Raw genomic sequence first — 27,337 nt, 5'->3', positions numbered from 1 at the left:
TACTGCTCCTGATAGAAAATTAACATGGGTTAATATTATTCCCCTCCAGTGCTTCACTGTTTTATTACTCATGTTCTTATTCTTGCCTACTAACAAAAGTATAATCGTCTATTGTTCAGCACAGATGCTTCTATCCCTTGTACTAGAACTGATTTAAAAAAAAAAAACAGATTTAAACAATCATGAAGTTAAAACAAGAACATCAGAGAAAGCCCATTTCTAACAGTAATAAAGAAAAGAAACTACAAGAAAACACTCAAAAAAAATTCGAAAACTCTGTATCTACCAATGTCACATTATTTTTCTGGTGCTCACTGCTGGGGCTCAAACCCCAGGCCTTGCAAACACAGGGAAGTGTTCTACCTCTAAGCTATATCACCAGCTCATAAAACTTTTAAAAAAATTTTTTTGCTTTAAAATATTTTATTAGATTTTTTTTCATAACACTTGTATAAGACAAAATATAGAACATCTATGCCACTGACCTTCTATTTCTGCATAAAAAAGTAAAATAAAAAATAAATTATAGATGAATACTGTCTACTTGATATACAAGTGTTCTCAGTTTAGAACATGGAACATGTTTCTAGAATCTGCCTAATATCAGATAGAGAACATCCTTTGATTCAGCAAAATCCTAAAAATTTCATACAAGGAACACATCAGAACCCTTGCAGGCAATTGGTAGTGAAAACGTGAAGCTGGATGTGTTGGGGAGGTGCTACACAGGATGGAGGGGAAGCAGAAGAGTGGATAACGGGTTTCCAAGATCCTCAGAGAAGGGGCTGGGGTTGTGGCTCAGCAGTAGAGTGCTCGCCTCGCACATGCAAGACCCTGGGTTCGAGTCTCAGCACCACATAAGAATAAATAAGTGAAATATAGGTATTGTTTCCAACTACAACTAAAAAATAAATATTTTTAAAAAATCCTGAGAAAAGCTGGGAGAACATAGTACTTATTGAATTTTTTTTTTCCCTCCCAGAACTAGGGGGTTGAAACAAATCTAAGGCCTCCAAATACTAGGCAAGTGCTCTACCAATGAGTAATATATATCCCCAGCCAATATCACATTCTTTGAACTATTTGGACTTTATAAGCCAGGTTTTCTTTAACAGAAAAGTTTCAATGACAGGTATATAAAACAGGAACATAAAACCAGGGATTGTTCATAATGATTACAAATATTCCTTCTAATTACCTTATTTCAATGCAACAAATATTTACTGAGTAAAGAAGGCACTGAACACAGAAAAAGTGCTTCAAAGACAAGTGAAATATAGTTCCCGACTTGTTGAATTTGTAATACAAATAGGATGCTGCACATGTATTAATAATAGGAAGGCAGATTGTGACAAAGATATATATTTTGGAAATCATTCAAAGAAAGTTGCAAAGAGAGAAAAAACTGTTTTAAGGATGAGTAACACTTAAGAACAGGCAAAGATCAAAAGTTTCAGTAAGAGACAGATTTTCCTTTATACAAAAGCTTTTTGTAATCCAGGTAGCTATAGTGCTGAAACAGGTTTGAGTATGAAGAGGAAAAAGGCTAAACTGTTGATAGGGTGCTATTATAGAATGTCATTCAAGATTTGGGGTTGGTAAGATCAATTTATTAATCAAAGCAAAGCGACAATAAAAGAGGAAAATCAATTAGGCTACTGCAATTACACAGATGAAAATTGATAAAGGCTTCAACTGAATGATGGTGGTACCAATAGCAAAGAGATGGAAGCAAGAGAATTTTAGACCCTGAAAATCCAAGATTTAGCAACCGAAAGGAAACAAAAGGGCATGTGGAGGAGCTAATGGTAATAACCCTAACATTTAAAGCATTTAAAGATAATCCCGAAACTGGTATGCCTAGGACAGAACTTTTCATGGCACTAGTGACATCTTGAATGGAGCACTTCTTTGCTGTAGCTGTTGCCCTGCATGGTAAGATATTCAGCAATATCCTTTTCTTCTACTTATAGGATGTCACAGCACCACTTCAGTAGTGACAAGTTTCCAGACATTGCCATATGTCCCCAAAGGGCAAAAATCACCCCCAGCTGGAAAGCACTGGACTAGCTCGATGAGCAGCTGCATCATTAATTAGTGCCTACCAGTGAAGGCTGTATGATGGCTTCCATAATCTTTGGTAAGCCTTCTTATAACTGCATAGCCTTGTTAATAACTTTTAAAATCCATTTGTCTTAGTATTTTATAGTATGTTCAATTTGTAATAAGTTGTCCTTTGTCTTTTTGATTAGTTTTACTTCTGGTTCTCAGTGTTATTCCCCAGTTGGTTTGTAGTTGTTAACAGATCAGTGATTATGTAGACATCTAGATTGTTTTCATACCCTTATCATTTTAAATATGAACTGTTAACTTTTTTTTTTTTTTAATTTAGGTTTTCTTCAGGAAATAAATTGGTCTCAGAGCAGATATAGGAGTTTTGGATTTGTAGTTGTACTTCACTTCATTCTATAACATGAATGATCTGGATGCTATTACCTAGGTTTTCATTCTTTATGCAATATTTTCTAAAATAAAATAATTGCTTTTACCATGGCAGGAAGAAAGAGGAACCTCAAAAATCTACAAGTTGCCCACACCATCTGAGGCTAGAGTAAATTCTTTACAGAAAACCATTCCTTGCTACACATTTTCTTTATAAATTTAACTTCATTATTTTTGCATTTTAGATTTTATATTCTCAATACCATTTCAAGTTCAGTTCAGGAGATACCTGAATTTCCCAAGACAAAAATTAAGTGCCCCAACTCTGCCTACATATTATATGTTAGTCCTACCATGCAGTCCATTATTTAACTCCTTAATCAGACAGTGGTCTACTTATTGGTTTCATGCACCATGTTGTAAGGTGTTTAAGTTTTACTTTTTTTGCAAACCTATGTAGCCTCACTTTTAACATATTCAGTAAAAGCTTCTTCAATGAAAGTTGTTACTTCATTTTTTAAAGTGTTCAGGGTCTCACATTTGAAATGCATTTCCATTCCTACCTTCCTAGGTATAGATGTATATAACTCCATAAATCTGACTAGATTTAATATAGTAAATTAATTTAGTTTTCTTTCCTTTTCTTGGTACCAAGGATTGATCCTAGGGGTGCTTAACCATTGAGCCACATTCCCAGCCCAATTTATTTTTTAAGACAGAGTCTTACTAAGGTTGCTCAGGCTTGCAATCCTCCTTCCTTATGCTCCCAAGCTGCTGGGATTACAGGCATGTGCCATCGCTCCCAGCTAGTTTTCTTTTTTGTAGTGCTAGGAATTGAACTAAAGGCTTTACAAATGCTAGGCAAGTGAGCTACAGCCCCCACCCCAATTTCTCTTCATTAAGAATGACACTATTCTACAAAATTACTTTTTTTCAGCTGCATATCAGTAAGACAAAAGCACTGTTGTAACAAAATTCAAAAGTTTAATTTTTTCAAAGCTTAACTATACTAGTGAAAATAAATTATATTTAGACCACCTTTAATATTTGTACATCATCTTCATACAACTATAACAGTGCTTTCAAAAGACATTTTGTAAAGAATATTATTTTCACAATTAAAATGTGTTTCAAAAATAGGGCAACATTAAAGAACATTAGTCTGAAATATATCTCATAATGCTGAGAGGTATATTATTCTTTATCAAATTAACTGTACTTGTATTCAAAATAACATGGCTTTTAACTAATGACAATTATTTCTTGTCCATTTCAGTGATTTCTTGGATCCAAAACAAAATCTGTGTATTTATTTCTTTGAAAACATCATTTGTTGACCGTCCTTTCACTGCCATGGAATGATTTGCCTTCTCAATCCAGTGGATTTTATTGGGAGCTTGCATTTTCTGTGCCACTTTCTCCAACAAGTTCTAAGAGGAAAAAGAAGAGGATACTAGACTAATGCTGTATTGTTTAATAAAAGATCCCCCCATACTGCATTCACTCACCAACTATTCATTTAATACCTACTCTATGGAATGCACAAGGAAATGAATGATAACACAGAATGGATCAATTACCAACAATAAAAGAGTTTAGTGAATTAAACCCCTTCCAAAAAAAAAAAAAAAATCCCAAGGAAATTATATATTCTGGGAAACACAAAAATGTTTCATAATATTGGGCTAATATTTCATAATATGCCAACACTGCCAACCCTTTCTCAAGTCAATTTTATAACAATCTGCATGAATGATGAAATGACAAATCAAAGTACAACTTCATAATCTCCAAATCAGAGCATCTGGATATTAATCCTTCACTTTCCAAATAAGGGCTAATCCATTTACCAACCTTCTTTCCAGAGAAATGGATTTTGTCAGCATACTGCTATTTTTACTTTCTCTAGAGCAACAGGGTGACAAAGGCACAAAACTAGCATTAGACAAATTAGCATATTTTTAGGAGACTGAATTTTGCAGGTAATATCTCATTCACTCTCATTTAAACAAACATCAAGTTGTAATTCACCTTCTCACACATTTCATCTGCTGAGCCTGACACAAACAGTACAGGATCTTTTATACGAAAGAGATCTTCATCTCTGAGTTTATGCTGTTGTTTTGGATGGTGCAGTGGATAAGAAATACAAATGAGACCTCGAACAAAACCATCAGCGTCATCTGGCTCAATATGACACATTACAGAAGCAGCTGCTCTTGAGCCCATTGAACGACCTAATAAAATCAATTAAAATTCAGTTCAGTTTGAAATAGAAACATTTACACAAATGGATTTTACTGTTTGTATTTGTTCATTGAAAACATTTCTTAGCTCTAAAAGGTGGCAACTAACAAGTTACAATTCCCATAATGGAAAACTATAGCCTTATGAAAAGCTAAAATCACATTTAAATAAAGCAATTATTTATGGGCATGGTGGTGCATGCCTATAAACCCAGCAACCTGGAAGACCCAGACTGGAGGATTGCAATTTCAAAGCCAGCCTCAGAAATGTGACCCTTTCTCAAAAAATAAAAGCCTAGGGATGAAGTGTTAAGCAGCCCGGGATTCAATCCCTGGTACTCCTTCCCCCGAAAGCAATTATTTTTCTGAAGAAAACTTCAAAATATGAGGACAATCTGTGAAGGAAACATTTGCAAGAGAGTCAAAGATATAAATAAAAGGAGAGTTCCTGCCAGGAACAGTGGGTACATGCCTGTAATCCCAGTGGCTCAAGAGGCTAAGACAGGAGGATTGTAAGTTCAAAGCAATTTCAGCAACTTAGCAAGGCCCTAAGCAACTCACTGAGACTCTATCCCTAAATAAAATACAAGAAGAGGCTGAGGATGTGGCTCAATGGTTAACTGCCCCTGGGTCTAATCCCTGGTACCAAAAATAAAGGGGGAAAAAAAAAAGAGTTCCTTAGATTACTGTAAAAAAGGTTTAAATTTGCTTAAAATACAAAAAATACACCAAGGAGGCCGCTTACCAAAACAAACAAAAAGCCTTAAATTACCTTCCTGGAATCAAGTATTTTTAATATTAAAATGGATAGCTAACAAGTATTCACAAGTATTGCAACTTACCTCCAAGGAAAACACCTGCAAGTTTGTATTCTCCTGAGGTCTTTAGGTAATTCTAGACAAATCAACCAAAAAATTATCAATTCTTCTCCTATTCAATGTTCTACCAGAAAGCCAAGACACATTATTTCTTATCATTACTAACATGTATGAAAATCTATGCAAAGACAATCACAAAAATCTTAAAAAGATTCTTCTTGAAAGAGATATCAGTTCTTTCCTTTTCTGGTCACTATCAAATCACGTTGGGTAACACAAATATGTAAGAAAACATCAATTTACCTTTATATAAAGATGTGATATGCCTATATATTACCCTTTATAAAAATATTCAAGCACTGAGCTATTGTTAAAGAACAAATTAATTTAAAAAGGCCAGTAAGGGCTTCTAATTTGATAATACTAATATCTAATTTAAATCTCTGAAAAAACTTAGCAAGCTTGAAATAATTTAGATTAAAAGAAATTTCAGATTTGAGCTTTATCTAGGAATCTTATGCAATATTCTTAAACATATATAGAAAACACTGTCATATTTGCACAGTAGGTGAAACACTCCAGAATGCCACAACTATAATAAAGTTATATGAGTTCAGTGAGAAAATACTAAATAGTTTTCTGGGCAGTAGCATGGGGGAACATTTCTGATGTGTGCATTCATCTCCATGGAAACTAATGGCAAAAAAGGAACAAATCTGACCACTAAATGGCCTTCTTAACTGTTGTGTTTCTAAGGATACGCATTAAAAGATTTTTTAATAAAACCAAATGACTGCTAACAAAACTGTCTTAAATTTATTAAAAATTTTAAATAGAATCTTATTAAAAGTAAATATAAAGAAATTTCTTACCAAAACTGCTTTGTATGCCTTAATTCTATGCACAATATTAAGGCCTTTACAGGTAAATCTCAGGCAAAAAAAGCCATGAGATGCAAGATGGGATGCCAATGACATCAAATGAGGAAGATTCATATCTCCTGATGCTCCATGTGTAAGAATTATTCCGTATGTTAAACTCTTGCTAGGTACCAAACAAACAGCATCCAGCAACTTATTTCCAAAAGGTATTTTTAACTTAACCTGAAATTCAAGAGAATAAGGAATTAAATTACTTCCTTGACTACTCAGACAAGTGAATAAACTATACATGTTTGGAGAGACTCAAGATTCAAATCATGGCCTCCAAATAAAAACTAATGCTATTAATAAAAGTTAATATTTAAGTGTGTCAGGTACTATAAGTGCTTTATATGTATTAACTCATTTAAACCTTTCTTATAATTCTACGAGGCGAGTACTACTATTATTCCCATTTTTATAGACCAGGGCACAATAGATTAAGTAATTTGCCCAAGGTATTAAAACCACTAGCTAGGATTCAAACTCAGGCAGTCTGCTCCACAGTCCTTACTCTTATTAACTACGAATACTGTACTGCCTCTCACAGTGCAAGTTGAAAATAAGAAAAGCACTCTGATTATGATTACAGTTTTTTTTTTTAAAAGGAAACCTGAAGATACATAACATATGAAAATATTATTACCTCTGTATGACTCATTTTCACTGTTGAATAATAAACTTAAAGTGCATTACATCTGAGAAGCAAAGGACATCTCCCTGAAAAGAAGATTCTGTTGTGAAAGGTGAGTTGTCAGACATGGATATGACATAAGAACTAAGAATGAACAAATTCAGTAGCTGAAATAAACACATTCAGAACTATATCTTTAAAAACTGGTGTCTTTATATGTATATTATTTAACCAAACAAATGTTTCTATCAATGCTAAGAACTGATTACAAAGCAGGGTGGCAGGACTGGCAGATATAAGATAAACCAAACATGATACCTTGACATGGAAGCCTTGAGATATCTCATTTTAAAGTAGGATGCTATATCTTGGACAATTTTAATTTAGAAAATATACATTAATACACATTTTTGTAAGCAACTTTATTCTCAACCATCCTCAACTGAATTTCTTTGCATCTGTTAACTCATTTCCTTCATCATCACTCTCATCTCCCTTTCCCTGTAAAAGAAGCATGTATCCACACCCTTGCATGTGCCTCCCAGTAGGCAAATAATACATCTTCACTCTACTGACTCTGAGTTTGGCTATGTGACTTGATTTAACAGAATAAAGGTAGGTGTTTCAATGTGCTACTTGTACTGGGAGACAAGGCAAATTCCTAGAAACCCTTCTGAATTTTCACTGAGCCACAAGTAAACATGCTCCAGTAGTTCTCCATTTCCAGCCTGGTCCTAGAATGAAGACACATGGAGTAGATTTGAACCCCACAAAGTCCAGCCTAGTCCACCTAAGATCAAAATCACAGCTGAACTGAAGAACCATGACCACGAAATGATCTAAGTCCATTGAAATTTAGGAACTGTTATGCAGCATTCCTTTTACAAGAGAATTTTAATTTTGCAGGATATTATCAACATCGGAATCTCCATTACCACTGTGTCCACATTATTAAGGCAACCAATTTTATCTGCTTCAAAAAATATGTTCATTTAAAAAAAGTATATTTCATTTTTAAATAGGCAACGCATGAACATGATTTAAAAAATAACAAAAACATAGTAAGGTCTCCTCACACTCTTCCCCTCAGACACTAAGTTTATTTCTCTTCCCAGAAGCAATCACTGAAATCACTGTGACCAACTTGTGCACTTTTCCTTCTGTGTGTAGAATTCTCTTACTTGAGCATTAAGAGTTGTTAGTCTGGCCACAAAAGTTCTGGGGGTCAAAGGGAAAAGGCGATGGAAGAATTCAGGCTTCAGTATCCTTTTATCCGAACTGTACCCCTCCAATTAATTCTGCCTTGGGTTCCCTGGTTCAAAATGCCTCTACTTTCTAGAGACAAGCTTCCATGCAGTCTTCTAACAGCAAGAAACGCAGTCACTCAAGAGTGTAAAATGGGAAAGGAGAGCTGGACACCTAATTTCTGTTTAAGCCTCTCACCGCAGCATGACCACCTTCACTGGCAGTACCAAAGGTAGCAGGTGCTGCCGGCTCCCGCGCATTGGGAAACTCTGCGGTTCGCAGGGAGCCGTTTTAGGGCACTCCCCACGGCTGTTAGAACTGTGCTCGGTCTGCTAAGAAACCGGCTTTCTAGAGACATTCCCGGAGGGCAGCTTTCCCAAGCCCTCTAGTGCTGCGGGTCTATGTCTCAGAAAAAAAAAAAAACAACAACTTTATTTTTATTTTGGTTTTGGTGAAGTCTCAGGACAAGTTCAGCAGAGCCTGTTCTCAGTCACCCGCACCCTCCCCGCTCGGTTTGGTGCTGGTTCAGGACCCTCCTCTCCCGGCCTCGGCTCGTCTTCGCCGCCGCTGCGCGTCCCGGGCGGCTTCCGAGCCCCGCGCGACCCCCAGCGACCCGATCTCCAGCTCCGGGCGGCCTCGGGAGGCTGAAGCCCAGCCCACCCCGGGGGCAGAGGCGACCACGGCAGCGCGCGGCAGGGTTTGGAGCGGCGGTGCCGCCGTGAACACCCAACAGCCGCCGCGGGCTCCCGGCGCCACAGGCACCGGACTTTCGGTTAAAAGACATTTGCGCACGGTTACGTCTCCCGCGCAGCGTCGGCTGTCACGGGCGAACAAAAACGCCGGCGCTCGAGTCGCCGGAGGTCGCGGCCACCACACCCCCAAAACCACACCGGAGCAGGTCCCTGGAGAGACGCGAGGAGTGCGGGCTCCGCGGCGCCCGGGAGCCCCACTTACCCGCCGCCGTCCGCCGAGCCCCCGGGCGGCCCTGCGCGGTGCCCCCGGCTCCGGGCGAGTGGCCGCAGCTCGCCTCCCGCGCTCCACCCGCCGCCCGCCGCCGCGGCCGACAGCCCACACGCCCCGGGAAGCCGCCCTCTGCGTGGCGGCGCCCACCGGCCCCGCCGCACTCACCCGGGAAGGCAAACGCGGCCACCGGCTCCCAACCGCCCTCTCTCTNTGCACGGGGCTCCATGCATGCACGGGGCTCCATGCATGCACGGGGCTCCATGCATGCACGGGGCTCCATGCACTGATGCTCTGGGGCTCCCGCATTGGGGAGCTCCCCGACAAAGAGCTGGTTTTGTGTGCGGTGTTTCTAACCAGAGCCTCCCCTGTATGAAATATTTCTTGAAGATAATGCGTTATTTCCAAGCCCAGTGCAGTTGGTGGCTGCCCTCTTTTCTGTCATAGCACATATAAGGAAATAAATTCCAGGAAACACTTATTCACAGTCATTTATCATGAATGTTTTCCTAAATTGCGGTCTTAACAAACACTAATTGACTGCTAATGTTCTAGCTTTAAAAAAAAAAAAATATTTACATGCCTGATAGTTCACTAGTTTTAAGTGTACAATTCAATGATTTCTGGTAATTTTGTAACCATTCGTAACAATCACCATTTAAGTACATTTCTATTACCCCCAAAATGAATCCTGTTACTCCCCGTTCCTAACCTGAGCCACAGACAACAACTAACAGACCTTTCCTCTCTATAGATTTACGAGCCACCCCGTGTAAATAGTGTCATACAACATGAGGTCTCCCACCTGGCTTCTTGTACTTGGGGTGTTTTTGAGATTCATCCAGGTGGCGGCCTGCTTCGGTACTGTTTCTTCTTATAATTCATTTCTTTTTATTGCTGAATCCTACGCATTTGTGCATGCAACTTGGTGTATCCTTCCACCAGTTGATGGACTTCTGGCTTGCTTCCACTTTTTGGCTCTAAGGAATAATGTTAAACCATTCAGAGCAGAAGATGATGTGACAACAGAGACAGAGAAATTTGAGGATGATAAGCTGCTGACCCAGAAGATGGAGGAAGGAATCCCCAACCAAGAAATGTAAAGAATAAAGCTCTAGAAGAAGGAAACAAACAACAACAACAAAAAAAAGGAAGGAGGGAAGGAAAGGGTGTTTTTTCCCCTCCCAGACTCCAGATGGAGCCATCGCTGACAGCACCTGACAAGTACTGTGAGGATGGCCTGAGGCCTGAGCCTAAGCAACTACATTTTAAAAATTTCATTTTGAAACCTGCAGTCTCACCAGGCACACCCACAGAGCCCTCCATGATGGCCTCAAACAAGTTACTTCCCCCAACCCTGATAAACAGAGTGAAGCCTCTGGCAGGCTGCCCTCACCTGATAAGAGGGAGAGGTAAGAAGAGCAGTGTGGAGACCACCAGACCAGATGTTTCCGACCCCAGGGTAAATGATGGAGAAATCTGGTGGTAGCTGATAAGGATTGAAAGGAGGGGTGGTGGTGTCAAAAGCCCCAAAGTTTAGTATAAATAATAGAGCAAAGGAACAGGGATTCAGCCACCGAAACAAGGATACACTCGAGCTGATGAGGACCTGCCATCCCATCACTGGTCATAGTTTTCCTGATCCTCTGTGTGAAGCTCACATCTCTCAAACTCTACCACCTGTCTGGACACTGGTGGGAGCCATAACTTCTCCCTAGGACCCTCTCCTCGACCGGTGGTCCACTCCACGCCAGGAAAAGCCTGCTTTGGTTACAGACCTGATCACCGTGGTCTGAGTGAGTGTGCATCTGCTGGACATAAAGCCTGAGGCTTGAGACTTTTGAACTTAACACACAGAAGGAATGTCTGTCATTAGCCTGTCGTGATTAAGTGTGTTTGCAGTGCTTAGAATTAATCTAGAATTGTTTGCTGTGAATTAATTAATCTAGAATTGTTTGCTATGAATTGATTATGTCTCTTGCAGTGCTTAGCATTAAGGATTGTCATTTTCTTTTCTTTCTTTCTTTTTCTTTTTTTTTTTTGTGATGCTAGGGATTGAACCCAGGGCCTTGTGTATGCAAGGCAAGCACTCTACCAACTGAGTTATATCCCCAGCCCTGTCGTTTTCTTGATTAAAAACCTATAGAGTGAAATTTTATTGAGTGATTTGAATGAATAAAACATTGAAAAGGGCAGAAGTATGTGGACATTCTTTATTTCTCCCCCTGGACTGCATACGTCGCAGTTTTGCCCCCTTGCGACAGTACATGTGTGTTGTTTTTGACAACTAAGTTTGGGGTGGTTTTTCACAGCACGAATGGGAATCTAATATATATGTTTCACAAGTAATGAAATATTCTTCTTTTGAAATTACCCAGTTGTTGAGCACAGGGAAATGGGATTTACTCTTCTGTGGATGGGGACAAAGTTTGTGATGTGTCAGTTTCCTTCATGTTAGAAATTTACGTTACCCATGGCCTTTGCTTCAGTAATTCACAGCAGGCAGCCTTCTTTTTGATGGAGCAGAAACACTTCTTCCCACAGAATGGGTGGAGAGGATGAACCATTATGGTCTGGGCCCCTGATAGACCTCCCCTTCATGTTTGTACATCCAAGAAATGCCTGGAAATCTACACACTAATAATGGTGGTTCTGCTCAGGAAAGGATAGGAATCAGAAAGAGCTAGTTCTTTAAATTATGAGCATGTATTTTGTCAATTATTTTTTTAAAAAAACCCTATCTTTTAAATTTTTTATTTTGGAATGATCATAGATTTGTGGAAATATACAAAAGTATGATCAAGGAGGTGCTGTGTTCAGTTTCCCCCAATGGTAGCCATCTTCAGTAATTGTAATGTAATATCAGAACTAGGATCTGAAGTTAGAACAATCCTCAGAGTTTATTCTGCTGTCATCAGACACGTGTGTATATTCTATGTATTTTTATCTCCATTCATGTAAACACCACCACACCACGATGCAGAATAATACATCACCAAGAATACCTATCAAACTACTATTTTTTTTTGGGGGGGGGGTACAGGGGATTGAACCCCCTTGTAAAAACTCAACTTTACCATAGAGCTACATCCCCAGTTCTTTTTATTTTTTACTTTGAGACAGGGTCTCACTTAGCTGCTTAGGGCCATAGTAAGTTGCTGAGGCTGACCTCAAACTGATCTCCTTGCCTCAGCCTCCTGAGCCACTAGGATTATAGGTGTGGACCCTGCACTTGGCCTTAGGCTACTTCTTTATAGCCATGACTATCTCTCTACCCATCAAATTATTATTATTATTATTTGTAGTACTGGAGATTGAACCTAGGGGCACTCTACTGCTGAGCTACATTCCCAGTCCTTTTTATTTTTTTTAAATTTTGAAACAGGGTCTCAGTAAGTTGTTGTAGTTGACTTTGAACTTGAGGACCTCCTACCTCAGCGTCCTTAGATTCTGGGATTACAGACATGTGCCGCTGCAACCAACCAAGATATTATTCTTTAAAAAAAAAAAATGTGTTGTTGAATGAGAAATAAGTTGGAGGAAAAAATTTGGAGAGGAAAATATTTATGTATGTTTATATAATTACATGAAACTTTCAACTCAATCTCTTATATCCAAATTGAAATGATCAAACTGAAAGTCCAATTCTCTACACCAAACTTTGAAAGATGCTAACAGAAGCCATGTGCCAAAGGTTGTCATCAACAGATCACACACTCAATGTTCAACGGCCAAAGTCAGGCCTGAATTCTTCACTGGAATCTCACATCTCCCCATTTAGAATTAAGAGATTGGTAAGACAAGCAGGATAGATGAGGAATTCCATCCTGTCGACACCTACCTTTCGCTCATTTTACAACAGGAGCCTTGCTCTGAGGAATTCCTGTTAGGCTAATGTGTCACTCCAGGTCCAGGAAACACACGGGCCAATTGTGGTGGTGCCACTGTGATAGATTGTAATGGCCTCTCTCTCGAAACAAAGGGGCGGACGAAAGAGTTGTATAATGAGAAACATACGTTCCAGAAACTTTGAGACTTGCTATATTTTAGAAACAATTCTGAAGACTTTATTAGAGTCACAAAGTGAAAAAAAAATATTTGACTACTTCAGCTGCTGCAGTTTGTACTGTTAGATGAGGAGACATCCTCTATGCCAGTTTTAAAAAATATTGTTTTGCCTTTTGTCACTAATCTTGTGGAATTGTTCTTTATTTATTTTTGTGGTACAAGGGATCCAACTCAGGGCCTCACACATGCTAGGCAAGTGCTCTCCCACTGAGCTGCACCTCAGCCCATGGAACGCATCTTTGATGTAGTATGTGCTAGACCCAAGTGTTCTTCCCCATGTGAGAATCCAGTCACCCCAGCTCCCTTCAGTGAAAAGCACACTCTTTCTCCAACATCTGAGTTCTCCATGCCAGACTGAGTGTCCACATAAACAAGGGCCTGTTTATGCCTTAACATTCCAGTATTGTTCTGGTTTTTTTATTCCTATTTGTGTACCAATATCACAAGGTCTTAAATATTATAGCATCATAAGACATCTTGCTATATAGTATGGGAAGTTCTCCCAATTCATTCTTCCTCAAGAACGATTGGTTTTCACAGGTACATGAATATTTAGAAATTGGTCAAGTTTCACACAAAGTGGGCAGGGCAGGGCTGGGGTTGTGGCTCAGTGGTAGAGTACTTGCCTCACACATCTGAGGCACTGGGTTCGATCCTCAGCACCACATAAAAATAAATAAATAAAGTAAAGGTATTGTGTCCATTTACAACTAAAATTTAAAAAAAAAAAACGGGCAGCGCAAATTTTTTATTAGTATTATATTGATTCTATATAGGGAAGAATTAACATTAATATTAATTTTGCCTGTATCTTTCAACTTAATTAATTTGTTTTCAAAAATTGTCTTATCTATTTTTGTTACACTTAATTCTTCAAATAAGTACTGCATGGTCTTCAAAGCTATTATTAAGTTGTATTTTATGTCTTTTAGTTTAATTTTCTGTTACTAGCTGGTCTATTGTAATGCAAATGAATTTTGTATGCTGGGTTTGTATCCAGCAAATGCCAAATTTTCTTGTTAATTCTAACAATTTGTCCATAGATTTGTCTGCATTTTGTGTGTACTATAGTGTTTCATCAGCTTTTAATGCCAACTGTCTTTGTTATTTTTTAATTCTTGTACTCTCTTTTTCTGGACAGTACTGTTGGCTTACACCTCCTGCACTATGTTAGATGAGTGTGAGTAGGAATTCTCATGTTGTTCCTGATTTCAAGGAAATGTTCTTAGGAGATGTTGAAGAATGGCCTCCCCAAATATGTCCAGATCCTAACCTCTGTGCCTATGAAATGTGACCCCGTTTAGAAAGAAGACTTTGCAAATATGAAAATTCTTGAGATGAGATCATCCTGGATTTAGTATGGGTGTTAAGTCTAATGACAGACATCTTTTCAATGACAGAAAAGGGGAAAACAGACACACAGAGGCAGTGGTGAGTGCCACTCTAAGAACTGCCAGATGCCACCAGTTAGAAGGAAGTTGTTGGGAGAGATTGTTCCTCAGAGCCTCCAGAAGGAAGCTGGCACCCTGAATTCAGACTTCTGGCCTCCAGAGGAAAAAAAAAATTCTGTTGTTTTGAGTCACGAAGTTTATGGAGGTTTGCTGAGGCAGCCCAAGAAAACTGATACAGAAGATAACACAGGGCATTGGCTTAGTGACCTTGGGAATACTGATGGATGTCAACGCTGGACAAAGAAGAGTGGGTCCTGCCATTCCAGACCAAGGGAAAAGCAAATACCAGGGCAGTAGGGAAACAGGCATTGACAGAAGAGGGAGAGGAATGGTTTTATCAGGCCTCAGGTAGCATTAGGAAGTGGGAGAGGTCAGATTAAGAGAGGCCTTGTGTGACACATTAGTTAGGATTAGGTTTGCTGTGAGTGAGTGAATTTCCAAAAGAGCAGTGGTTTAAAGGAGACAGGTCTGTTGCTTGGTCATGTAGGTGAAGACAGGGAGGCGACAAGGCTGCTGCGTCAAGCTCACCCTCCCTCTTTCTGCTCTTGGTCCCGATACAGCTAGTGATAGCACAGCAAGGGCCTTTAAAATAGAGATGCATTTATTATAAAATTCTAAAAATGTGCTTTAAAGGACAGTCAGGGGAATGATGTATAGTAGAAAAATCTTCATAATGCACATAATCTCACAACAGATTTTATATTGGGGAATTAATACTTAAAAAAATATTCTTCTTTTCTGCTGAGAAGAGTCTTCAGAGCACCATTATTTGAAGGAAAGGTATTTTTGCATATCAGAGTTCATCTTTGGTCTGCAATGAAGAAGCAACATATTAAGAGCCATCAAGAAGTTTTTATGAATCAATTATTTATTCTCTCCTAAAGGGGAGAGGAAGAAAAAAACCAAGTTTCTGCTCCACAATTTTAGGACCCAGAACTATTTCCAGAGGATCAGAATCATCCCCAGTGCAAATCACACTGTGTTTCACAGGGCTACTGGTGGGGAACCCAAACTTCCACGGGTCTGTGCTACTGTTAAGGTCTTGTGTGAGGAACAGAATCAGTGAAGGGCTGGCGTAGACAAAGAACAAAATATGAACAAAGCTATTATCCTGTCACTAATTTCCACTAATCAGTGGAAGATACTGATTGGTACCTCCTCTCACTCACAGATAAAGAAAAAAATTGAACATTACAGTCTCCACTGGAGCCAAAGTGGGAAATGTCATAACCCTAAATCACAAATTTGGTGAGGGGAACCTTTTGATTTGCAATTCCTGTGCCACATTGACTTGAAGTGATTTCCTGGCCTTGACAGAGGTCACCACTGATTCTGTACCACTTGAGGGTCAGTGAGCTAGTGGTAAATCAGTTCTCCAAAAACAAAACCAAAAGGTATGCTGACTGTCATGGTACAAACACTCCCCCAAAGAATGATTCCAAGGTAGCAAAAATTTAACTAGTGTGTGAAATTCCTGAATACCAATAGGTGGTGAGCTCACATGAGCTGGTTCTGTCACATCACTGGGGCCAGTGGTCACCTTATTGCTTTTAAACATCTTTGAGAGGCTGACATAACCGATGCCAAGTCTCCCTTCCCATTTTGGGTTATAATACCACAACTTTGACTTTGTGCATTCAGAAACAAAATTATTATGCTTAAAATAATGTCTAGCCAGCATATTTACACACACACAAACATATAAGCAATGCAGAAAACTGTAATTTATATTCCTCCCCACAAAAATTCAACTATAATCAAAACAACACTACGCCTCCATGTACAAAAATGCATTACTTGATCACGAGATAGTTTTGTTTTGCTATACTTCTGCTAGATAATTTTGAGCTAAATTCCTCTATGGGCTCAGTTTTGTTAACCATAAAACAAAGACAATCACTGTATGACTTCTATCTTTTCAAGCCTTACAAGTCCATATGTGAATCTGAACTTTGCAAATGAGGTCATCATGTAGTGGCATCAACAGAGATTGTTTTTAAATACTGTAGCATGAATACTTATGGTTGAATATTTTTTTCATCTCTGCAATGGAATGATGACCTCTGCCAAACCCATCACATGGGGAGATGAGGGCATCAGATGATCCATGTGAAAATACTTTTCAAACTGCAAACATCTGTTCAAATGCTATGTGATCTGAATTCTCATGCTGAAAAAGGCTTCGCTCAGCTTTGCCAGAGCTATTCTGGCTCCTCATTTAACTGCACATTTTCTTGTACAATGTTATTATCTACTACAACCATCTTCCTAGTAGACTAAGTTGCTTGGAGGCTTCAGGAGGAATTAAACTGTTTGTTGCCTGATTGAATGACTAGAGGGATGGGTGTAAACTTGGATCAACCCTAACTCTTACATTGCTGCTGGCCACAGGGTCTGTTCTGTTACCTTTTTCCTATGGCATGTACAAGGAAAGAGGTCATCTTCGGTCTGTGATTCTACCCTCTCCATGCCCTCTCGGATCTGGGGCTCGCTCACTTGTAAGTTGGCATATTCCTGATGAGTGACAATAGAAAAACAACCCTTATGCAACACTTTAAGTGCATTCACCAAATAAGACACAGTGGAATTTGCAGACCGAGATTCACTTCACTCACATGTGTATGTAAAAATTTGATATGCAGAGTCCCCTGTAATCCCCAAAATGCCCAACAACAGAGTGTGAGTCCTGAAGTTCTTTAAACTCTGGCTGTCTATTCCTAAATGGCCATTATTTTATTCCTAATTTATATGACTTTTTTTTTTAAACCACCTTCTGCCTTAAAGTGAAAACAATTTTGCACATGATCTGCCCTAGAATAAGAATCTGAGGACAGATTTCTACCTGCCCCTCCATGGCTTGCCCCGGCCTCAATCAGTATCCTCTTCACTAATTCTCACCCTGGGGCGGGCACCATGTGAAACACTGATGTTAACACCACCCAGTGGATCTTTGGATATTCAGATTGAATCCCCCCAGTTCATTCATTTTAAACATTTTTTCTTCTATATTGCTTCATCATCTCGTAGGGAAGATTTCAGAACAGGAGGGGCCAGTTCAGATCAGATACAGATCAACTTTGCTTTGCAGCAGAGCCTACAGTATGGGGCTCAATATGTACAATTCTCAGATAGAAAGCTTAATCTAGATCTAATGCTATTATTAGCAAATGACATCTTTACTGCTGTATTAGTTTTCTAATGAGCCTTTGAAATTGTCAGATATGCTTTGACTATAATCCCTAAATGCTTAAGTCTGTGGAAATAATTTCCAAGAGAATTCCTGGCCCAACGGGGGGGTCATGACAAGAGTCCCAAACACATACTTTGAGCTGTTTACACAAAGAAGTGACAAGGCAGCAGCAACATAATACAAAGAGAAAATACAAACCATGTATGGTAACTCTGCCGTTCCCTAATCATATGCCACATAGTTCTAATGTTTGTTCTTTCACTTGATGTTGTAATATTTTCCATCAGCTAAGCTTCATTTTTTTCAAGTATGTATTATTACTACTTAGTATTTGTCCCGATTTTCACCCAAAGAAGTACATGAATCTCCTTATATTAATATACTTTTAGAAATTGTTAAAAGGTACATTATATTAATATAGTTTTAGAAATTAAGTGAGTTAAATCTTATTTGCCTCTCTACATGTCCAGTTGTTAAGTTATATGTCTATTTTCTTGGAAAATACTAACCTGGAAAAGTTTAAAATAATAACAGAATATGTCATCACCCATGAGGTTATTTCTTGCAAATTCTTGTCCAGCTTTTGCTATTTTCTTTGCCTTGGAAATTAAAAAAAAAAAAAAACTTTCATGAAGCATTTTTTTTCCTATGCAGACATATGCAACCAAAACTACAGAGCACATACAGTGAGACCACAGCAGGAAGCATAGCCCTGGGGGTTCTCATGTGACAAAGGAATGTTTAACAGACTTTATCTGTTCAAAACTAAAGGGAGGTTTTCAAGACTTGAAAGTCTGAGAAGTCATATTGTGCTTCCTAGAGTTAAACCTCTCGTGGAGAGAGAAGATATACAGCAAGCAAAGGAAGAGTGAGTTCCTAAAGAGAATGCAAGGTGCAGCTATATTAATGCACTACCTTCATAGTTTTCAGCCATTAGCTTGAAGCTAATTCCTGTAATTCCTCATTTTACTCCACAAAGGTTAGTGACATCTCTTGCCAGACTGGCCATCTTAATTTTGACATTACTTGTGAGGGCAAAACTGGTATCTCCAGAGACAATGCTTACCAAAAGAGAAAACATAATCTGGTTGAGGCTTAGCTTTCATTTCACATGCAGAGTGGACAGTTATCTAAGATCAAGGGCTGTGTTTGCTCCAGGGAGCTACTGTACCACTCCTGGGCAGGCAGCTTCCCGTTTTTGTATCTGAGCATACACGGAGCACTCTCCAGGCCCAAGACGTTGCAAACCTACCAGTGACATCTGGCACAGTGGGAGTAAACCTTCCAGGAGACCGACCTTACCTCTTCATCATGGTCTTTTGCCCATTTAAGTTTTTCCAGCAGATCACTGAGGTTGCTTTTAACTGGAATGTAGTGTTTCCAGGGCTGCAGCTCATTGTAGAAGTGTTCATAGTAGATCGAGTCCTGCTTCAGTACGACACTGTCGCCCACTAGCAGGTAGGGCAGGCGATATGCCGCCACAGTGCCGTCGATATTTATTTGATACTTATGCTGCAAAACAGCAGTAGAGTATAAGAACCTCCACTGAATTCCCATTTTTCCATTCTTTTTTTTCCTCTCCGCATTCCACACATCAATCTGCCATCTACAGATACAATTGCAAAAGCAGGGGCCAGATTTTGCCCTATGCCTTTGTCATTTGGTAATTATTATTACATAACATGCTCACCTATAAACAAATGTTTATTTTGATATGGTCCTGAATTTCACAAAGAGAGAAACAAATCTAATATTGAAGAAGCCAATGAAATAAAAGACTACAACATAAAAAAAATAGACTTGCAACTTTGTCATTCCTCTACTTCTTTATGGATGGCATAAGCACCTAACGATGGCACATTCTGTGCCATGCTAACCATACTTTTGAAACACCAGATGGGCCACCCAAATGTCTCAAGGAAATTAACAAGCTCCAGGGCAAGAACATCTATGAGTAAAAATATCCACAGAGCTGTGGTCATCAATCGCCTTAAGTTATAGAAAATTCCACAGGCAGGAAAAAGCCAAGGCATGATGTGACAGCTGTCTAAGGAGGGGTGGCTCATCTTGCTCTCTAGTTGTGATCATTCCTTTCTTTGAGATACGCCTATGAAAAAACAATGACAATTCAACACACAGCATTATTTGGGTCTACCTACCTCCATGTAACCCATCAAAGGAAAATCTGGCTGTCTATGGAGCAGACAGTTCGCTCACCACTTGTCCTTCCCTACTGGAGGATGGTTGACTACCTTTTGCCATCTCTCTACCCTAGGGGACTACAGACATTCCTCTTCCCCTCGGTGATCTAGGGAGCAGGGCGCTGTGCACTGAGGAAAGGAGCTGTTAGAAAAAGTATGACTTCCTGGGAAACATGAGTAATCCACATTCTGGATGTGAAAAGCCATTCCAGAATTCCCAGGCAGAATGTCAGCATTTCAAGTCACTCCTCACCAGAAGGCCTGATAAGAGACACCTGGTTTTTATCTTCTTTAGTTTGCTGCCGTGCTCTGGTTCTGGTGAGAAGTCCGTGTAAAATGACTGACATGAACTTATTAATAAAAAAAAGGATTTGAGCTGACATGTGCTTATCTTAAGGGCTAGCTGGGGAAAAACTTAGAGCTCTTCTCAGACTCCAAGCTCCCTCGTGCATAATTCCATGTCAGGGCTGGGTGCCGAGAACAGATGCAGGCTGTTCAAACCCATTTCTCTCCTCCCCTGTGATTTACAGGCTTCGATTCCCCTTTCCCAGAATGCTATTTACACAAAAACTGGGAATGCAGAAAGGATTGGTCACTACAGATGTCATACCTTGAAGAAATCAAAAAAAGAGATGTGTTTCACAATGGGGCCGTACAGGCTCTCGTCGTGTTTAAAGAAGAAAAAGTTGGTGAAGGCGGCATCAATGAGATCTGGGTGTTTCCTGCTGAGTTTGACCAGCTCCAGTCTCTCCTGGCGGCTGTCTCTCCCTCTCCAGAGGGCGGTGGAGTTCTTCCTTTCCCAGGGAGGCCCCGTGTTGGCTTGCACAGACATCATATCCAGACTTACTCTAGAACACAGAAAGGGCAGCGTGGCTCCCTCCCAAACCGTCACACCACAGAGGCAGGAGGAAAGAACTCACCCAAGAGAGCACGCCCAGCTGGGTCAACCCGACCCAACTCTCACCGGCCCATGGTTTCTAGAACAGAGTCCGTCAGGTCGTAGGTGGGCATCACGATATCCTTGGAATCTGTGGAGCCGCACCAGGAAAAGATGGGATGGATGTTTGAGCTGGACTTCTTTTTTTCCAAAGGCCAATCTCCCAGATTTACAAAAAACTCTACATCTGGCATCTTCACCTAGGAAAAAGAAAACAAAGTGCTTATTGGCAGTTCTTGCATTGCATACTACCTTATGTTCATCAATTAAAATTAGCAGTTGCACCAAATGAAAGGCCAACCTTATAAGTTTTGGGCCATCGTGACTTTAGCTTGAATAGTGGGTAACTTTTCCAAATATGGTCACATGTATAAGCATTCTAAGTTTCCTTTCTGTGATGTCTAAATTGGCCAACAGACTCACTAAAGAGGACAAGGTGGCAAAGGTAATCTTTGTTCTAAAGCTGCCAAGAGATGCTAAGACAAGAGAATCATTAGAAAACAATTCTAAGAATTCTTTTTAGAGCACTTGGGACTCTAGCCTTAGTTTCATGTGAATGCGCCAGATGTTTCTGTTTTAGACCAGGTGGGTGGTAGGGACAGGATTTGAATTTAGGAAGTCCAACCAAAGGCCAATACAGGAGCTTCCAAGCTATGCATCCCTGACTAACAAATGTTGTGAACACGTTGAAAGAACCTGCTTTATTAGCCATGGAAAATGCTTGGGGTATTTGCAAAACAAGGTGTATACATACCTATTTATTTGTTTAGGTAGGAATTGTGTTGGTCTTGTCTGAGAAGCATCTTGAGAAATTGGAGTCCTGAAGAAAATTCTTATTTTTCTCATGGACACAGATAAGCAAGAATATTTGCCAGTAATCTAATGTCTTAGCTTAAAGGAGGCATAATACTGGTGCTAAGTACTACTATATTTAGGATTCACTGACTGCATAGGCTTTGCAATCTTGAGAAGAAAAGTATGGATTTCCATGAGTAATTCAATCAAGATATGCACAAATGATTCAATAAGTAAACGTTGTAATAGATTTTTAAATAAATACACAATTGGTAAAAAAACGTTGGTATAATTTTTCATATCAGCCATTTTAACAGTATTGTTGAAATACTCCACTAGCTCCTATTAAAACACATTATGCCAAGGAACAGGATTCAGAAAAGGGGTAATCTTCTTTGGACTTGAAGTGGGTTTAGTATCAAAATCATTTTACCACAGGCATTTTCTTTCCTTTGTAAGGCATTGATACGAGTCTAACTGATTCCCCTAAAAAATATCCTTAAGTTCTAAATCTCAGAATATCAGAATGACCTTATTTGGAAAGTGGGTCGTTGCAGATGTAATTAGTTAAGATGAGGTCACACTGGAGGAGGGTGGTCCATCAATCTAAAATGACTGATGTTCCTACGAAAAGAGACAAGAGAGACAGACGCAGGAAGGCAAGGGGCACGTGGAGAGAGGAGACAGCAGAGTGATGCACACCAGGGAACACCAAGGACTGAGGCCACCAGAGCCAGCCAGAGGCATGAATGTCCTCACAATCTCAGAGGGAGCGTGGCCCTGCCAGCATTCTGATTTTGGACTTCTGAGCTCCAGAACCACGAGAGAATAAAGTGTTGTTTAAGGCACTCAGCCTCCTGCACTTTGCTAGAGCAGTCTTGAAAACTAACACAGGCAGCCTATAAAAGATTTCAGAATATCATTCTACTAAGACTCTAGAATAGAACATCCTGGTATTGTTATTAGTGTTTTTTTTTTTTAATATTTTTTTAGTTGTAGATGGACACAATACCTTTTATTTTATTTATTTATTTTGATGTGGTGCTTGTGAGGCAAGGGCTCTGCCACTGAGGCACAATCCCAGCCCTGTTACTAGTTTTATTTTGAAAAATTATTTTATGAAAGCTGGATTACAATCGCTTATGATGACTCAGAGAAAAGATATAGTTACCTTTCTTGTCAAAGAAAGTAGTATGGCATCCATGAAAATTCTAAAACCTACATGCTCACCATGAGTCTTGATGTAAACCTAAAAGAGAATTTAACATTTCTTACATTAGTCTAAAAGTACTGTCAGACTTGACTGAGGAAAAGCTTGTCACAATGATTGCTACGAGGATGATGATTAATAGGACTGTTTATAGCAAATTGTAGCCAAATGGTCAAAACAAAACAGAATCAGGAGATCAAGCAAACCTCAATCGTGTGTTGTACCTGGTTATTCTTTAAGGTGTAGTGACACAAGCTCTGCCTCTGTCCAAATCTTCTGGGGATTTCTACTGCAATCTTGTCTGGATCAACAGTGGGGAAATGTGCCAGATCTTTCTGAATCTGCGCAATGGTTCCTGGGCAGTTCATTTTCTGTAACCAGGCTGCACTGTCCTCCAAAGGACAGTCACAGTTCTCATGGTAAACCGGCCCTATTTACACACAAAAAACAAAGTACAAGAGTGAATATTTTACTCAGTATTTGACACATGCAACAAATACCCAAAATGCAGGCTTCTTGAATTTTGACTAGTGAAGTAGGAAGGCATATGGATTGAAAACATAATTTAAAAGAAATACACTTTTATTACATTGGGGCATTCTGAATAAGTCGGCGTTCTTCCTGACAGCTCTTCAACATGAACTCCCGTGACATCTTCATGTTCGAGTCTACTTTATACAAGTTGAAAAGAAAGCTGATGGGTTCTAATGTGTCCTCTACAGTGGATATTATAGTTGGTTGCTCTTTATGTTTGGGGTACCGAAGAATCTCCAAACATTAATAAAAGAATATTAGAGGAATACACCTGCTTTAGTGAAGGACAAAAATCATAAGAATTAATATTTCAATGGTCTGTTATACAAATGAGTTCCTAAAGTTTCTAAAGTACTTTTCTCAATGGGCAAAACATCATCAAAAACAACAAAAGTAAACAAAGAACCTCTGCCATTCTTTAAAAAAAAAAAGAAATACAAATTTGCAAAGGTAATCCTCAAAGCAGTCTATTTCATTAATATTATGATGAGTTAATTACACATTTATAGAAATAATACTAACATCATGTAGCAGAATCTGAATGGATTTTTACTGTCATTACTTTCTGTAATCCTCGGACTCCCACCTGATTCGGGGAGGACTGAGAATGCAGTATTTTGGTTTTTTTAAAATATTTTTTTTTTGGTTGTAGATGGGCACAGTACCTTTATTTTATTTTTATGTGGTGCCAGGGATTGAACCCAGTGCCTCACACTTGCTAGGCAAGCGTTCTTCTGCTGAGCCACAACCCAGCCCACAGTACTTTTTTTTTTTAGGTTTAGCAGGTTATTCGGTACCACATGGTCCTGATGGGAGGCAGGAAAGGAACCTAGACGTTTAAAGAAACATTACCTTTCTTGGGATGTTTTTGTTATATACAATGCTTCCCCAGTGTTTTGGGGTCCTGCCTCCTCTGAGAGGGAATGGCCTGGGTAACAGGTCTCATCCTATATTACAAACCACCAGAAAATTTCCCTGGAAAAATGGCATTGGAACAATGACAAAAAACAATAGTCAACTCCCCCTCTCTGCGTTAAGCCATCTTCCTTCCTAAAGTGGTCTACCAAGTTTCAATAACTCTTATCAGTTATATAACATCTTCTATCTCCAATTAACAAAATACCATATAGGATCATATATACAGCTTGATTATTCTTGCTAATATTATGTTTTCAGACAGAAAATTCTCTAATTATGTTCCTTGCTCTTTAGCAAACTACAATTTCTACTCATATCTTGGATTTCTCTCTTTTACCAAGACTCCGACCTTATCTTTCAGATAGGACACATCTTTTGTCTTTCAGTGAAAAAAAAAAAAATACACCAAGTTGTTTTGTAGATAGAATGACATGTATTATTGTGTTCAGTACTACTGTTATAAAACTCTGTTCCAAATTACCTTTTAAAATATATGGAGATTTGGCTACATGTTGACCTTGGAATTTAACTTCTACCTTCAGATTTTTGTAGCTTGCATACATTCTGTATCTCACTATGAAGGATCCATCCTTCCGGTCTAAAACCTGGACTCCAACTCTTGTGAATTGCTCATCTGGTGCTGAGATTTTAACCTGGAACACCTTTTCACCTGGAGAAGATGTGAATCTGTGATGTGAAGAACAATGAGATACAGAGATTATTTTAAGGAATAAGCAACAAATGATTATGCTCTTCAATCAGTAAACTTTTTCTGTTCTCCACATTCTTCCTCTAACATGCTTGCTTCTTCTCTTTTATGCTTTCAGTGCCAGAATGAATATGATGGATCAACAATTTAAAAAATAAAGAGGAAGACAATGATGAAAATAACATAAAAGTTTCATTAGGGCTGGGGTTGTGGCTCAGTGGTAGAGTGCTTGCCTAGCACATGTGAGGCACAGGGTTCAATCCCTAGCACCACATTAAAAGAAAAAACTAAACAAAATAAAGGTATTGTGTCCATCTACAATAAAAATAATTTTTAAAAGTTTCATTGGACATTGACAAAGGGATATGTTAAGATTACTGATGTGTGTAAGCATGCAAATATTTATAATTTTATAGATAACAGTATCAGTCTGCTATTTATTTCATGTCTGTCACATCAGAAAATCTGTGATCCAATGGTGTGCCTGCAAAGATGACCTTATTTTGAAAAATAACTCTCAGTAATTCTTAAAAAATATCGGAATTATAAATCATGCCCAGGTGTGGGCAAAAGCAAGGTAGGTAGTATACCATCTTTGTAAATAAAAGTGTTTGTGGAGTGAGTGCTCTTGGAGTTGAGGTGGTGTTTGTTTCTCCAACTGTACTCTTTATAGCCAAATGACAAAATTTACAGACTTCTTTTTCCTTGGAAAAGTCCCCCCGCCAAGTTCTGGGGTTTGAACCCTGAGCCTCACACATGATACGTGAGTACTCTACCATTGAGCTGCACTCCTAACCCCTGGAAAATATTTTATTCCTAATATATTTTTTATAAAATGCACATAAATATAAGTTTAAAGTATAGAGTTCATTGGAATGAAACAGATTTCTGTTACACTCATATAGGAGTTTTGTACTGCCAAACTTTTCCTCTAAATTCTAAAATGTTAGATAGTAGTTAGTTTTTCTTATTGGGTTTTAAAACATGCTTACCCGCCCATGTCTACCTGAAACTCTAGGGCAGTACCACAGAAAGCTGAAGCCAATCAAGTTTCTAACAACCGAACTTAATTCCTTACAACAGATTATGCAAAAAGTAGTTAGAAATAGCATTTCCAGCAAAGAGTAGGAGCTTTGTTTTGCCCTGATAATGCGGGAATACTTACCAAAACAGTTAAGAGAAGAGCTATTATTATATTACATATTGCAATTCCTAATTATTTCTAAAGCTACAGAGAAAAGTTGACTGGGAAGGGGAATCCAGATGTGCATAGCATCCAAATATCCTGGAGTAAAACTGCTGTGGAGAAGCGAGTTTTGGGGTGGATGAGAAACAAAGGAAGAAACAAAAAGTCTTAACGCAATCCCGAATAGTTGAAGAGTGGTTTCTTGACTTACTTATCCCCTGATGTATCCACCGCCTGAATATAGAAATAGCGGGCGGGAAGGACGACATCTGCTTTTAGTCCGGGTCCCCATATTTCGCTCTTCTCTGGGCTCAGTCGCCTCTCTCCGCCGGTCTCGGCAAGTGCTGGAACCGTCCCCAGAAAAAAGCAGTAAAGCAGCAAAATGCTGAACATTTACAAGTCGGACTCTCGAGATGATCCACGGATAAATGCAGACGTGTAAGAAGGGGACGACACCAGCGGAGACCTGGGCAGCGGCACGTTGGTGGGTCGCGGCGGCTAACGCGGCTCCAGAAAGTGTCCTTTAATGTGCACGGCAGGCGCTTGCTCGACTCTCCACGTCCCCACAAAGTCACAACCGGAGCGCTGGCATGTCCAGGTTAATGATGCTAGTCGTTCCACTAAGACCGGCAAGAACCGCGCTGCTTCTCTTTCTTGGGGCAACTATAAACTTGTGCTATTTTTGCTGTTGGAGCATCATTTGGGGGGCGAATCCGTTCCAGGTTCCAGCTAAGGTACAAGGCGAGAGGATTGGCCTGCCGCGGGGCCAGGCTGAGTAAGGGCTTCTCCAAGTGGATGGCAGAGTGGACACGCGGCCCGGCCCCCCAGGCTCCCTGGGATATGTAGTTCGCGGCAGGACTAGCGGAAATCCTG

General features: G+C 39.5%; 2 protein-coding genes across 4 annotated transcripts; both read right to left on the bottom strand.

Annotated features, from left to right (window-relative positions):
- Positions 1-3,404: 3,404 nt before the first annotated feature.
- Positions 3,405-9,490, bottom strand: Tex30 (testis expressed 30). 3 transcript variants are annotated; one of them, XM_015484103.2, is made up of 6 exons: positions 9,434-9,490; positions 7,073-7,146; positions 6,379-6,609; positions 5,531-5,582; positions 4,474-4,679; positions 3,405-3,872 (listed from the first exon to the last, which is right to left on the bottom strand). In XM_015484103.2, exons 2-6 carry the CDS (start codon positions 7,085-7,087, stop codon positions 3,699-3,701), a joined length of 678 nt encoding a protein of 225 aa, XP_015339589.1. In that variant the 5' UTR covers positions 7,088-7,146; positions 9,434-9,490; the 3' UTR covers positions 3,405-3,698. The 3 variants fall into 3 exon arrangements, with proteins under 3 accessions (XP_015339589.1, XP_015339588.1, XP_015339590.1); XM_015484102.2 differs by having other exon boundaries at positions 7,073-7,160; positions 9,434-9,484; XM_015484104.2 differs by lacking the exon at positions 7,073-7,146.
- Positions 9,491-15,367: 5,877 nt separating this feature from the next.
- On the bottom strand, positions 15,368-27,233 carry Poglut2 (protein O-glucosyltransferase 2). Its single transcript, XM_015484101.2, has 10 exons — positions 26,676-27,233; positions 25,051-25,256; positions 23,342-23,547; positions 23,079-23,156; positions 21,140-21,312; positions 20,786-21,023; positions 19,277-19,486; positions 18,484-18,573; positions 17,191-17,298; positions 15,368-15,595 (listed from the first exon to the last, which is right to left on the bottom strand). The coding sequence occupies exons 1-10, from the start codon at positions 26,855-26,857 to the stop codon at positions 15,578-15,580; spliced, it is 1,509 nt and encodes a 502-aa protein (XP_015339587.1). The 5' UTR covers positions 26,858-27,233; the 3' UTR covers positions 15,368-15,577.
- Positions 27,234-27,337: the final 104 nt, after the last annotated feature.

This window comes from Marmota marmota, unplaced genomic scaffold, assembly GCF_001458135.2.
Source record: "Marmota marmota marmota unplaced genomic scaffold, marMar, whole genome shotgun sequence".
Taxonomy (NCBI): Eukaryota; Metazoa; Chordata; class Mammalia; order Rodentia; family Sciuridae; genus Marmota; species Marmota marmota.
The sequence above is the reverse complement of the archived record's forward strand: the minus strand, read 5'-3'. Positions and strand labels throughout refer to the sequence as shown.

Bases quoted from the DNA above. Each gene is read 5' to 3' on its own strand.
- Tex30 (XM_015484103.2), bottom strand. The intron at 5,583-6,378 runs GTAAGAAATTTC...TGATTTGTCTAG, and splicing joins AGGCATACAAAGCAGTTTTG to AATTACCTAAAGACCTCAGG. The intron at 4,680-5,530 runs GTAAGTTGCAAT...TGATTTTATTAG, and splicing joins TGCAGGTGTTTTCCTTGGAG to GTCGTTCAATGGGCTCAAGA.
- Poglut2 (XM_015484101.2), bottom strand. From the start codon at position 26,857: ATGTTCAGCATTTTGCTGCTTTACTGCTTTTTTCTGGGGACGGTTCCA. The intron at 23,548-25,050 runs GTAATTTGGAAC...GTGTGTAAATAG, and splicing joins ATCTCCATATATTTTAAAAG to GGCCGGTTTACCATGAGAAC. The intron at 17,299-18,483 runs GTTAGTATTTTC...GTCACTCATCAG, and splicing joins ATTATTTTAAACTTTTCCAG to GAATATGCCAACTTACAAGT.